The sequence below is a fragment of the Dipodomys ordii genome, unplaced genomic scaffold, assembly GCF_000151885.1.
Source record: "Dipodomys ordii isolate 6190 unplaced genomic scaffold, Dord_2.0 Scaffold83, whole genome shotgun sequence".
Lineage (NCBI taxonomy): Eukaryota > Metazoa > Chordata > Mammalia > Rodentia > Heteromyidae > Dipodomys > Dipodomys ordii.
The window spans coordinates 9,449,539-9,464,263 of NW_012267299.1; the positions used below are offsets into that span (position 1 = coordinate 9,449,539).

Here is a 14,725-nt window from a genome sequence, read left to right on the forward strand (position 1 = left end):
ACTTGCTTATAACTAAGACATAATTTCATACCTAGTGGGGGGAAAAAACTTACTTGAGAATCTTAAATTATTTTTATACCTAAGACTCTACATGATCACTTTTACATCCTACAGACTGCAATTGGACAGATGAATGAATGGATGATTATTTGTGTGGGTCATGAATGAATGAGTAAATGAATCTTTGATTTATTTTATTTTTATTCATGTTGTTAGTTTTCCAATTCCTAACCTATTGTACTCTTACTTTTATAAGTGCTTAGTCTCCATTCCTGAACTTTTCTGGCCTCTACAGTAAGAACATTTTTCCCTTTGGACCTTCCCATCCTGCTGAAGTTTAGTCAACTTAGTTACCACTTGTTCACCTGTTTCTTATTTTAAAATGCAATAGTTGTGCCACGTATCAGTGGCTCAGGCCTGTAATCCCAGCTACTTGGGAGGCTGAGACCTGAAGATAGCATCTACGCCCTGAGTTCAAGCCCGGGAACCAAAAGAAAACAGGAAAGAAGAGAAAAAAGAAAACATTATAGCTGTGATATACTCTTCTGTTCTCTTTGTAGTTACTCTTAATGCCTTTTTATTTCCTTACTCTAAGTTTAGAGGCATTTGGAGAGAACATGCAGATAAATAGATATGTCAAACCTGCCAGAATTAACAAGGCATCTCCTCACTTCATTTTATAAGTGAGAAAATAAAGGCTATAGAGGCTAAGTGGCTTTCTCCAAGTCATCTAAGTGCCTAATGAGAAATCTGGGAATCTGGGACCATCTAGAGTCCTGGAACCAAGTGAATATTCTTTCCTCTATGTCATGCTACTTCCCTACTGAGGCCAGGAAGCGAAGCAAGCCTACGTGATGAGATCAAATCTTTCCTCTGAATAATACCATTATAGGCTTTTTTTTCCTATGAAGCAGACAGGACTCAGTGGTGCCATTGTCTGTTTAAACCTTAACAAATAATGTGACAAATGAGATCATCCTAGAGGCATTCTGAAGCATATAATAAAAGCATATTCTATATCTCTGCTGATGTCTAAGCCATTGACCACATAAATTATAAACTGCAAACTAAGAAACACATGAAGACCTATTCAGTGTTGAAAATTCTAACTGTATAAATAAATGCCTATGCTACAAAATAAAACACAATTGAAATTGCCTTGATGGTCAGGTAAATGGCTCCCAAGCCAGTAGGAAGTGGTTAGAACAAGGTGATTGAAACCAATGCTCATAACTTTCCTGATGTCTGGTTATACACTAAGCAGCTATAGATAGGTGGTTTCTGCCAGTGACTATCACTGATTATGCAGCAAATCCGGTTCCAGATGTTGGGGCCACCTATGTGCTACTTGCATGGGCTGCCACTTTCTCTCCCTAACCTTTGTCCTGGGACTATGTTCAGCTATACCACATGACTCAGATGGAATCAAGCCAGGACAGGGAGCTAAAGAAACAAACAGAACATCTCATAACTCCAAACCCCAGGAATAAGAAAGCACTGTACCTACATCAGTTGCCTTGCTTCTTCACATCTATCTAGATCAATAAACCCTTCAAAGTAATTTTGTTTCTATATATACCCAGAATATAACCACCTTTGGCTTTTAGAATTCTAAACACTCAAGTGAAATAAAGAAGAGTTTACTTTTACTTCAAGATCTTCCATCAACTGTCCACCTCCCTTCAGCGGCCCCCAAATTCCCTTTCCTTAGTGTTAACCAGATTCCTGCTTCCTGCACAGGGTCTTCTGAGACCCCATCAGGATCCTTGCAAGGAATGTTCTGTTTGCCTCCCTTCCCCTGGCACAGCAAGGAGGTTCAATAAGCCACAGCTGAATAGGCCTCCTGAGAAGTAATGGAAAAGGCTATGATTGCTGCTAGTATTTAGTGAACTGTTGCTCTTACAATGTACTCGGCTAGACATTTTATAGGCATCATCTCATGTGAACCCAGACACAACTATATGAGGGAAATCCAATTAGTAGCTTCCAGTTACAGAGCTGGAAACTAGGACTTTAGGAAGTTCTGAATGGCCCAGTTTACAAGCCTGTCAAGTGTGGGGCAAACCTAGCTTCAACTTCATCATAATCAAAAGTTTTATGTTTCCATAGTTACTGCAGGACCAAACCAAGGCAGAGAAGTTCAGGGTTTGAAGACACCGATCTTCAGAATAGTTTTGGAAAAGAAGAATTATTTATCAAAATGCTTTGCAATTTAGCGTACTGTGAAAGGACCAGAGCCTGAATTAAGGCAGAATCATTCAAAAGTTATTAGGAATACTTCCTAACGTATGTGAATTAAATGGCTCAATCCAGGATAATTCCTAAATTCAAAAATCGAGTTTAAAATTTTTGAAAGCAGTTATATAAGCAGAATACTTGAGAGAAGCTAATGAATTTGGTTTTAAATACTTCAAGTTAGAACTTAAACATATAACATATTCGAATTTTAACATAACCCAATTATAAACCCAAGCTATGTTTCAAAATAAATACTGAAAGTACCAAATGACTCACACCTGGAATCCTAACTACTGGGGAGACTAAGATCTGATGGATCATGATTTAAAGCCATCCGGAGGAAAAAAATTGTGAAACACCATTTTTAATTAACAAACAAAAAGAAGTAGGCTAGTAGTGTGGCTCAGTTTATAGAAAATACAAGTATATTATCAGTGCTTGATCAACCAGCGGTATAAGGCTCTCTTATACACAATGTTAGAAATATTATATGAAGGTAATATAAAGTGAGTGAGGGAGTCAGTCATGTACATAAATAATACAAAACAAATAGAGAAAATAACAGTTGAGGATATACAAGTTAAGAGGTGTTGTGCAACTTCAGACATGCAAAGAGATTTATTCCTCTTAGAGAAACTACAGAGAGCTCTATGGGGAAATTGATGAGCTTCTGGAATGGGAGTCAATGACAGAGCAAACATCAAAGGATAGAGAAGGTAGGAAGGAGGTACCCAGTGGCATAAGCAATGTCAGCAGTTCCCAAGAATGGACTGTCTAGGAATGCAATGAGTCCAAAAAGCTGGACATAAGGTTCACTGACAAGGGAGTAGAAAGGATAGTAAAATATCAGGCTGGTCACAGGTGGACCCATTGCAACAATGAGATGTACAAGTCATTATGTCAAAAAACAAACTTGCCCATGTAATTGTAACCCCTCGGTACGATATTTTCACAATAAAAATAAAAAATAAAACTGGCCAATAAATCTTGACATATATATATATATATATATATATATATATATATATATATATATGGCTGGGAAAATAGACTGGAGCCAGATAATATATGGCCTTCATGTATGCACTAAAGAATTGAGACTTTGTTCTATAGCTAATGTGAAGTTGCCAAAAGCTTTCAAGCAGGAGTGGCATGTTTATGTGTGAATTGTATTCTAGCCTTTTCTTTTATTTCTATACATAACTATATGATTTCCATAGAACAAAGGAAATTTCATCTCTGATTTCTCTCTTCTCCCTCGATTCTTGGTAATCTTGTTCCTTGGGTTAACACTCTTAAATTCCCTTGCAGTTTTTAATGTTCTACTGTTTTGTATTTCAGATTGACCTTTCATCTAGCCTGAAGCTTTTTGTCTTCTTTTCCACTCTGGTTAGGACTGAAGTATCATCAATGTCAGCCAGGGATGTCAACAAAAGAATTCTTCATCTTTTTGTAGTCCTAAAGTCTATTTCTGATATTCCACTAGTTTGACCCAGATCCCATTTGCAAAAGAAAACTTACTCTGAATGCTAAATCAAGTTTTTCCATTGGCAAGTTTCTTATATGACACCATCTTTAGGAATTTTTCTTCAAAGAACTCAGTTTCTGAGGAAGGGAATTTGAAAGAGGTAAAGATGCATCCGCTTCCCCTGTTTTCCCCCAAAAGTAGCCCTCCTGCCTAATCAAAAGAAAAAGAAAAAAAAATTTCCAGGATGTGCGAGCATTATTTTATCAACCAGTCTCTTTCAACCCATTCAACCCATAACAAAAGAAAAAAAATTTTTGGTCAGCCATGGAGCCTGAACTCTGGGCCTGGACACTATCCCTCAGCTCTTCAGCTCAAAGCTAATGCTCTACCACTTGAGCCACAGCGCCACTTCTGGCTTTTTCTGCTTATGTGGTGCTGAGGAATCAGACCCAGAGCCTCATGAATGCAAGGCAAGCACTCTACCACTGAGTCACCTTCCCAGCCCCAACAAAAGAAAATTTAAGAAACCATACTTCTGAGCTTTCCTCCACAAATTGGCAACCAAAACAGTTGACTAGAAAACAGAGTTTTATTTTATTATATGTTAATTATTTTATTCTACCTGGTAGTGACCTAAATCTATTCTATCACATCCCATCATCATCTGTAAAACAATGAAAAAGGGAACTTCCCCTCAAAATCCTGCTGCCATTTGAACTCTCTTCCTTTTTGTAGATTCTAAAAATCTACATGTACATTTGGGTATGTTTCAGCCAATTAAAGAATTCAGCTCCTTAGTATTTTACATTCTGTTCTTGTGAGACATCAAGCTATCTCTAAAACAAAACAGAACCATAGAACACATCACTCACCTTTTTCCCCATCCCACTCCACCCCTCCATCAAACACATTTCACTCACAAGACCAAAAGCAATGGGAATGGCTGGGAACAATGTGACTGTGACTTAGGAGCCAAAGAGAAATTGCAAATACTTACCCCTTCTAAGGGGGTGAGCTACAATTCAGCTGTAGTTTAGAAATGACATGCTAATATTGCTTGATTTTCTTATTTTTTTTTTGCAAGAGAAATGGGAATTCATAAATCTACTTATTTTATAAGCATCCAAAGCTAAAAATTCAGTGATGTTCGTAGAACACTTTGTAGGACAAAGAAGACATGTGGGTGACAGGGCAGGGGACTGATGGCAGTCTCCTCCCTGCTGTGTACCCAACCAGATCTGGACACCATAAACAAACCAGAGTCCGTACTGTGGATAGGATTGTCTTTTCTTGAATCTTGTTGGTGGACTCTTTCCTAGACTGGGTGACATCATAAGTAAAGGATGGGAAAATGGTACTGCTTTCATCTGGTCTCCTACTTTCTCTGTACTTGCGTGTCCCTTCTCTCCTAAAGTTCACCCCACGGGCCTTCTTCCCATACATTCTTTCTCAGTCAGCAAAGAAACTGCCTTGAGGTCAGCCAATGCAGAACTAAGAAAATCTTCAGAAGTTCCAGATAGTTCCAGGTACTGGATACAACTCCTTCCCTGTGTCTCCTGAAATTTCAGAACAGCTGCTTCCCTGAACTACAAAGCTCATGACACCTTACCCCCCCCACACACACACACCTCATCTTATGTTGATTGATCCCTGGCATGCATCACCAACAGTAGCCTTTGGCTAAAATAAAACAAAACTACATTTCGTTCTATCCTACCAATTAGTAAATTGTTCCTCTGGCCAAGACCCGGAAGATCCTTCCAAAACAGAATTAACCTTTTCATCTTGCATCTTCCTCCTTCAATGTCCTTTACCCAGGACAGAACATTTCTACAGCAACAGGCTGTCCATGCAAGAAGGGAGACTGGCATTTGACAATCTGTAACCCTGCTCTGTCAGTTATGAAAATATGCATATGAAAATATGCAAGAAAGCTATGTACATATGGCCATATAAGATGACTCTAAGCAAAATGAACCCCAAGATAAGGACACAAGAGGTTTTATCTTTGTCGCTGTTGTTTTTAATGCACGATGTGATTTTTTTTTTGTTTCTTTTGTATGTTCTTCTCCCATGGTATAACCTCTGTTTCCACTGTATTTGATTTTGGTGCCCTGCATTTTATATATACATTTTTCTAATTTGGGGAGGGGAAGGGAAATAACAAAATGCTGAAACAAGGATATGGGTTAACCCATTGTAACAATGAGATGTACAAGACACTATGGTGAAAATAAACTTTACAACTTGGGGGGAGGGAGGAGTTGGGGAATTGGAGGGGGAAGGGATGGTAGGGGAAACACAAAGGAGGGGGTAACAGTGCTTGATAGGAAATGTATTCATTACCTTATTCATGTAATAGTAACAGTATAGTATCTTTACAATAAAATAGAAAAAAAAAGAAAAAGAAAATGTGCACGAAATCAGATGAGACCTGCCATCACACAATCAACTTCATCAGAATGAAGATAAAGTTCAACCACAGCTCAGTAAACAAAGCATTTTTTCATCTCTATTTCATTTTTGTGCTTTGTCTTTTTAGGAGAGACTTGCTTGATAATTTGCCTTTTAAGGACTTGTGATCTCTGTACCACCTGCCTCAGGACACAACTGGATTCACTGTTGTTTCCTCTCCAACTCTGAGAGCTTCTCTCCAAAGCTCTGCAGGCCCTGGGGCACTCACATTCAGCTCACAAGGGAATCCTTTCCTCTAACATGGGCTCCTTGTAGTGGTCTAATCACAAGAGCCTTTATTTTAACCTGATTTCCTTGTCAAGTTCTACCACCTTTCCTTCTAGACTATGGTAGCTCCTCTCCATCTTGGCTGAGTTCTATTCTTGCCTTGCTTTAAACAACATCAGAGATGTACTCATTTACCCAAGATTCTCCCATGCTCCCTCTACTGACTGGCACTCTACTATTCCAATCTTGACAGACCAGGAGCAAATCTGTGTGTCTGCAGAGAATGCCATTTGGGATCTGAAAGCTGACACCAGGCAGGATCTACTTCCTATGGACTGTCACCCAAAGGGTGCATTTGTCCTCCTGATTTGGCGTTTCATTTCTAAAGCCCATCATCTATCCTGTTTCATCCTCTGGAGCTCACTCTCTACCATTTGCTTATTTTATTTAATGGTAGAGTTGCCTCTTGTAAATGTCTTCTTTCCCAGTCCAGGCATTCACTCATCTCTTTTCTCTCACTCAGTAGGAGGTCCTGATGTTAATAATCTGAGTTGGCATTGGGAACTTTCAGATAATCTTTCCTGACAGGACACACAAAGACTTCAAAGGAGTGGTCCCTGTTGGCTTCCTCTCTCAGTGGGGAGCCAGCCCCCTGGAGCCCTGTGCCATTTCTTTTGGCCTTTCTTTCCTCTTGAGCAAAGCTTGAGTTGTATATTTCATTTGCTTGGGCTAAAATCCTGAGATTGAAACTATCTCTCATCTCAATATCCTTGGTCAGTTTCTTCTTTCCGCTTCGGATTCCTCCTTCTAATATGGAGGTTGATTCCGGGTAACTCATACAGGTTTGCTGTGATGATTTGTAAAAAGAATGTGCAAATGAAACATTTCACATGGAAATGGGAACATTCTAGTGATTTGTAATCGCTATTTTTCTTGTCTCCTCTCCACCTTAAAGGATGTGAATGTAAATCAGAGCTTGTCTCAGGCTTGGATGTTTTGTGATTGCTATCAGTCATGGGTGAATGTCCGTGAACATTTCTAATTGCACACATTTGCTCCAATTAGATTCTTCTTAGAATCACGAAGTCGTCAACGGTCCACCCACCATGTACAGAAATCTTTGCCTACTCTTAGCAACTGTGCTTGTTAGTCATTTTTCTAGGGCATTTATTTGACGATAAGGAAGCATTGCCATAAACTCCATTTCTGGAATTTTCAACAACAGAGGGGAGACTTAGTCCCCTGCAGAGTAAACCCTGAAATTATTCATGGTTAGTGGAGACGTGTTGGCTGGAGGCCTGGACGATGGCTAGCTACACCATGAAAATGATGCTTGCCTTTCGGTTTTCCTTCCAAGTGCATCTTGGAACTGGTCAAGATGTACCTCACCAAGCCACGTTTTCCTCCCTCTGTCCACGCCTGTCTCAGGGAATCTGAGACTCAGGTTTCATTTGGGGAAACATTCATTATGTTTTAATTTTTTTCATATTATTTTTATTTCTAACAAAGACAAATAGCCAGAAAATTACTACTAACTTTATTGGTAATTATTATTGATTGGAGTATGACTTGTAAGAAAATTTGAAAGTTAGAGACTTCTCCAGAGTGAATATTTACGGTTTATAACACACCAGAATTAGACCATTTTATCAATATAAAAGGCAAATATTAGATAAGATTTAACCACAAAGCAAATGAGTTTTTTAAAAGTGGTCAGCCATATCTATTTATCAATTTAAAAAATGAGAGCGTAATGAATACAACACACTGCCCATCCCCATATCTCTGTTAAACATGTTGCATATCTCCACTAAGAGTATAATAGATGAATGAGACTCTTTACATGGGAAGTACAAGGGAAGAGGTAGACATGCATGTAAAACTGACCAGAGATGAGAGGATGGAGAGAATGAGCTACAAGGAAGAAACCAAGTGAGGGCCAGAGAGGACACTAGCTGATCTTAATGATGGCCAAAGGAGGCTTCATTAAAGCTCCCATTTAGCAGTGTAGTTAGAGATGAGAATCTAGTCAGTTCATAATCACTAAACTATGGCTTCCAAGGGTACATGGGCTAGTACTACCTAACCAGATCTCAGGCAATGCAGAGGAAATAAGACATGTAGTCCCTCCACCCACTCCCTCCATCATGCCTGTTAGGATCCAAATTCTTGTTTGGGCTCCTTACGAATATTTCTGTACAGACTGTACAATGACACTTGACATCATCCAAGTTGGTGGTGCTATGCACCTTCCCTGAGCCTCTCTTTCCCCTGGCTCTGACCTGAAGCTCAGGACCCCTTTTCCATTTCTGTATATTCCTGCATTCCTTTATCAGTCTATTTCCCACAGTGCATGTCTGTTATTGGTGTGCCTGAAGGTGACATTCAAAATCTTTGACAACTGGTCAGCCGTGATAGCAGAACACAAGCTGCTGTTGCAAGCCAGCACTGAGAGACTGAGGGGTCACCTGTCAGCCTGGGTTGGGGGCGGGGAGGGGGGGTGGCGGGGTCCATCATAAGACAGCAGACTATAAAATGAGACTGCTGTATTCACCCAAGTATCACCGATGCTCAGCACATGTCGACTGCATAAAGACATCCTAGGTTATTCTGTAAGACAACTACTTTCATTCACCATGCCAGTGTTTTCAAGTCACATCAGGAGAGGGCTGTCCTCACATACAATGACCATATTGCAGTTTTACACGTAGTTTTTACTCAAGCTACATTAAATATATAAGAAAATAAGATTATGGGCTTTCAGATGTTAATTAATTACAAAGGCCCTTCTAGGTTTAGGTTAGCTAAATGCCTGTAAATTCTGGTTAGTTAAAAAACCTGGTACTTGTAGAACAGGGCCCCTGACTCCCTCCTCTAGAGCCCCATATTTGAAAACCTATATTCCTATGTTTCACTGACACCAGTTCTTCTACCATTTCAAATTTAGCCAGACTAAAATAAATGACATTTTAATGGCTATTGAGTTATGATATGCCCTCTTCTACTATTAGAAGTTAATTTCACTATATTAACAATATATTATTAATGAAACTTTCCCTTGGGATACTTAACCTAAAATAGCAGCCAGCACATTACCAAAACCACACATCAGCCATTCCCTGGAGCTAACTGTGATGCTGTGTGAACTCAGTATCAGCAGCCTTCCTTTCTAGGGTGCAAGTTCACACCTGCTAACGAGTTTCTGCTAACGTGGCTTGTTATATACTACAGTTTGCAACATTTATAAATCAGAATCTAAGTTATGTTTTCTATTTTGTAAGATGTATACCATTTGTTAAAATATATTTCATTTAAAAAAGCATTTCCATTAGCCTCAGTCTATAGCAATTAAATACTGTTTTAATCAAAAGTTTGGTTGTGCCAAATATATGAAAGAAAGTTTATAAAACCAATTGGGTTGGAGGATCCATTCTTTAACACTGATACAGGAAAACTTTCTTCAGTTTCAGAAAAGATCAAAAGGTAGAGTTAGTCCTAGTGCATTCCAAAGCAAAAAATGAATCTTAAAATGTATATTCCGCCATTGCTGAATTACAACAAAACAGGCACATTTTAAATGTACATTTTAAAGAATATACCAGAAAAAATTGTTCTATATAAAGTTGCAGATAAAGACACTCACAATATATCTTGAGTCCCCAAAAGGCAAAGATACAGGCTAATTAGTTTTTCTGGCTTCAAGTTATAGGATATGTTTCTGCTTAGTGATGAAGGGCTGCTGCTACCATTTAATAGATGAGCTTTGTTGGGGGAAGAAGGAAAAAAAGGAACAGAGTAAAGAAAAAGTAAAGAAGGAAGGAAGAAGGGAAGGAAGATTAAGGTTACTCAGATATGAATATGAAATAGCACCTCACTTTAGAAGAACTGATAAGAAAAGATTGTATGCTATTTACCTAAAATATATTCCACCAGAAGTAATATGCCACCAGCTTCCTCAGTTGCTGCTTCTCTATAACACTTCACAAGGCACTACATTTTATCATGGTACATATCTTATCAGGTTGTTGATATTTCTCTATTAAGCATAATATATCACAAAATGGAAGAAGAAGAATACTCTTAACAGTTGTGCAGATTTTAGTAAGTTCAGAGAGGTTTGGTGCTATTGATGGTATATGTCTCTTAAAGATGAAAATATTTTAAACATCGGCTCAATGTGTAATTTAACTCTGTCTTATTCTTCATTGCTGTACAACTGAAATTACTGCATATAGGTTAATTTTTAACTATGTGTTTTAATGAATCAATCCTGTAAGAACATTGCCATTCTGCCTCTGTACAACCAACACAGACCCAATAACCCTATGGACAATGAAAGGTCTGTGTAGATTAAGCATCTAATAAAATTATTGAGTTATTACAAATTTACATCCAAAAATCTATGCTGGTTTACTTTATTGATCACTATTTCTTTAACTTATCTCTGATGAATTTGAAGTTATTAAGTATCACTACCTTTTACATTGCACAAGGGCATTGTAATTACAGCTGTCCGGTACACTTGGACAGTCATTATTTTTGCTCATTAAAGCAGCTTCTATCATGATGACATCCTGTGGGATTAGGAATCCAATGAAAAAGAAAATCTTGACGCAGTGAAGAAGACACATCTCAGACCCCTCATAAGAACCATATATTAAGTCTGAAAAGTCAAAGCTAGTGTAGAAGAAATGGATCCAGAGGGCAAACTGAGGAGAGGATGGTCCTTCTAGCAGTGTCACCCATCCCCACCACTGGTGTTCTTTCATCTTGCCTTTATATACCCCTGTGCATCACATAGTTATCTGGAGATCTCGCCCAGCAAGCTGACAGCTGTGTGTGGGTTGCCTAATTACAGTAACCTGAGATTCGGCCACTTGGTTGCCCATGTTGTCTTTATGAAAGGTCTATTAGTGATTGCCCCTAATCATCATCATTATTAATACCTCAAAGGTGGCTCCACCCAGAAATGCTGGGAACTGATGGGGTAGGTCATGGGTGTGGTCAGTGTAGTCCTTTAAATACCTGTGGTCATAACGTAGGTGCTCCTGGCTGAGAGCAGTTCTGTCCACTCTTTCCCTTGCACAGCACAATCTAGGATTTTCCCTCTATTTACCTTCTGTTCGACCATCTAGCCAATTCCAGCTAAAGCCATGGTTGATGATGAGCTGACCGCCTTGGTAGTAGACAATGGGTCAGGGATGTGCAAGGCAGGTTTTGGAGGTGACGATGCCCCCAGAGCAGTGTTCCCCTCCATGGTAGGGCGTCCTCGGCACCAGGGCGTCATGGTGGGCATGGGCCAGAAGGACTGCTATGTGGGAGATGAGGCCCAGAGTAAGAGAGGCATTCTGACCCTGAAGTATCCCATCGAACACGGCGTTGTCACCAACTGGGATGATATGGAGAAGATCTGGTATCACACCTTCTACAACGAGCTCCGCGTGGCACCCGATGAGCACCCCATCCTCCTCACCGAGGCGCCCCTCAACCCCAAGATCAACCGGGAAAAGATGACTCAGATCATGTTCGAGGCCTTCAACACACCTGCCATGTACGTGGCTATCCAAGCCGTGCTGTCCCTCTATGCCTCGGGACGGACCACAGGTATTGTGATGGATTCTGGAGATGGGGTTACTCACACGGTGCCCATCTACGAGGGCTACGCCCTGCCCCATGCTATTCTACGTCTAGATCTGGCAGGTAGAGACCTGACAGATTACCTCATGAAGATCCTGACAGAACGAGGTTACAACTTCACCACCACAGCCGAGCGAGAGATTGTGCGAGATGTCAAAGAGAAATTGTGTTATGTAGCCCTGGACTTTGAGCAAGAGATGCTCAGTGCCGCTACATCCTCTTCACTTGAAAAAAGCTACGAGCTTCCTGATGGGCAGGTAATCACCATAGGGAATGAACGCTTTCGATGCCCTGAAGCCGTTTTCCAGCCATCCTTTCTGGGCCTTGAGTCCAGCGGAATCCACGAGGCAACCTTCAACTCCATCATGAAGTGCGATGTGGATATCCGCAAGGATCTCTATGCCAACACCGTGCTGTCTGGGGGCAGCACCATGTACCCAGGAATTGCTGACCGGATGCAGAAGGAAATTATAGCCCTGGCACCTAGCACCATGAAAATCAAGATCATAGCCCCCCCAGAGCGCAAGTATTCTGTTTGGATTGGAGGCTCCATCCTGGCCAGCCTGTCCACATTCCAGCAGATGTGGATTAGTAAGCAGGAATATGATGAGGCTGGTCCTCCCATCGTTCACAGAAAATGCTTCTGAATGGGCCTCCCTGACAGAGGTGTGGGTTTTCCTTTCTTCTAGGTCATAGTGATGGTACCGCGCTGTCCACTAGAATTAAGGTAAATAGACCACACTTCCTAAGGCACAAAACTAACAAAGGTATTTTTCTGGCCACGTATCCTGGAGTCTGGTTTAGCTAGTCACATCGTGATTTCTAACAACTGACAAAGTTATGGTATGTGCTCTATGTATGCTCTTCAGCTCAAAAAAATGTGATAAGGAATAAAATGAGAAATGTCCTTTTATGGAAACCTAGAGTTCTCAAGCTTTAAAAATCTAGATCTTGCTACAATATTCTGCAAAAGCAGTCTATACAAACCTGCAAAGAACTGTATTTCTTTAGCAACCATGTCTTCTTGAAGTATTTGTATTGTGTTATTTTGTCATATAGATGAAATTAATACCTTTATCACATAAGTACCAGAAACAAATTCTATCTTAAAATGTACTAATATATCTGGCTATCTGAGCAACTAATGTGAATTTCTTTACTCTCCAACAGTACCATGTAGGCACCTCCATGGTTTAATTGTTTCCTTATTAAATATGCATAATGAAACAGCCACCATTCTGTTCATATTTTGTATAAATCAACTACATTTTCATCTCTTGGTGGATTTCTGCTGGTCAAATGTATTTTAATATCTTAGCTTTTAAACTTTATAATACTTATGAAATAGTAAACCAACAGATAAAGCCTAATGTTTTAAATAGATGTCATATCAAATTAATATCATTCCAGTACAGTATGAGAATAACTATGTTTTGCTTAGAATAATAACAACATGTCGAACAAGTCCTTTCAGCTATGATTCTGGATATTTCTTTTATTCAGGGTTGCACAATAGGGAAATATCTTTTTATGGTATCTTTTTAAAAATATATTTTAGTGCAGTATAATAATCCCACATGCATTCTTAGAAAGATTGTGTAATAATTCTGCTCTATTACATCCAGTGACTTGCAATACTTCTTGATGAAAGTGTCTCTGAGATCTTAACATCTTTGAAAATATCAGTGCAACTCCCCATAGTATTTTAAATGTTTTAATGAATCCAGTGGTGGTTTAACAAATTTTAAGTGCTAGGGCATTTATTTCAAGCTTTGCTGTTTTGGTTATTTGGATATCAGGGTTATTTGTATTTTTAAGTTCTTGTCTGAAGATTTGACTTATTTATTTGTTTATGTACTAAGGCATTTTTAGGTTCTTGTGAGGGAGGAGTCTCTTAGTTGGGAAACTTCTAGTTGTGTTTTAAATATCTAAACTGAGTCTGTGTACATTTATTGTTTAAAATTAAACTTTTCAAATAATTTGATCATTGCTTATTTCCTTAGCTGTTAACGTGTTTTTGTAAATGCACTTACCTAAAATTAAAGGCACTTCATTTTACAAGACTTGAAGTCTCCTTTCATTAAAGTTGCTTTGTAATCACGGGCTTACATTGCCTGTTAGTTCCCCTCAGTCTTTCCAAAAGAACTAGAGAATGGGCCAGAAAGGCTTCCACTCCCTCGTATAACCTGTTCATCTGTATGCAGCATTTTTACATCCTGCATATTTGATCACGTAAACATTAAATTCAAAGGCAAAATTTTAAAAGAACATTAAATGATGGCTATCTATATTATAAGTTTCTTATCATTTCCATTAACAACTTTAAGCTTGGTGAATGAATGAGTGTCCTGGTAATTAGTAGTCAGAGATAATGGCAACAATGCTGTCTTGGATTTATATGCTACAACGCTCTCCATTTGCAGAGGGAGTACCTCTGACCCAAATTCTAAAGGACCAAAAACACATATTTCCCTGCCCACAGAAAAGTTATGGAACAGGTAAGATGAACTTCCAAAAGAGTGAGCTACAGAACTCTGCTACATGAGATGAAATATGAACCTCACAAGACAAACAAAAGTTTAAACCTCGAGTCTTTGGGTGTTTTCCTATTTATCAATATTGACTGATTGAGGGATGAGATTAATCAGGAAACAGCCCATCTCAACACTTCTACTTTAGAAATCAAGGTAAAGTAACACA

General features: G+C 39.2%; 1 protein-coding gene across 2 annotated transcripts; it reads left to right on the forward strand.

Annotated features, from left to right (window-relative positions):
- Positions 1-11,541: 11,541 nt before the first annotated feature.
- On the forward strand, positions 11,542-12,811 carry Actbl2 (actin, beta-like 2). 2 transcript variants are annotated; one of them, XM_013025307.1, is made up of 2 exons: positions 11,542-11,670; positions 11,797-12,672. In XM_013025307.1, the coding sequence occupies exons 1-2, from the start codon at positions 11,542-11,544 to the stop codon at positions 12,670-12,672; spliced, it is 1,005 nt and encodes a 334-aa protein (XP_012880761.1). The 2 variants fall into 2 exon arrangements, with proteins under 2 accessions (XP_012880761.1, XP_012880760.1); XM_013025306.1 differs by having other exon boundaries at positions 11,542-12,811.
- Positions 12,812-14,725: the final 1,914 nt, after the last annotated feature.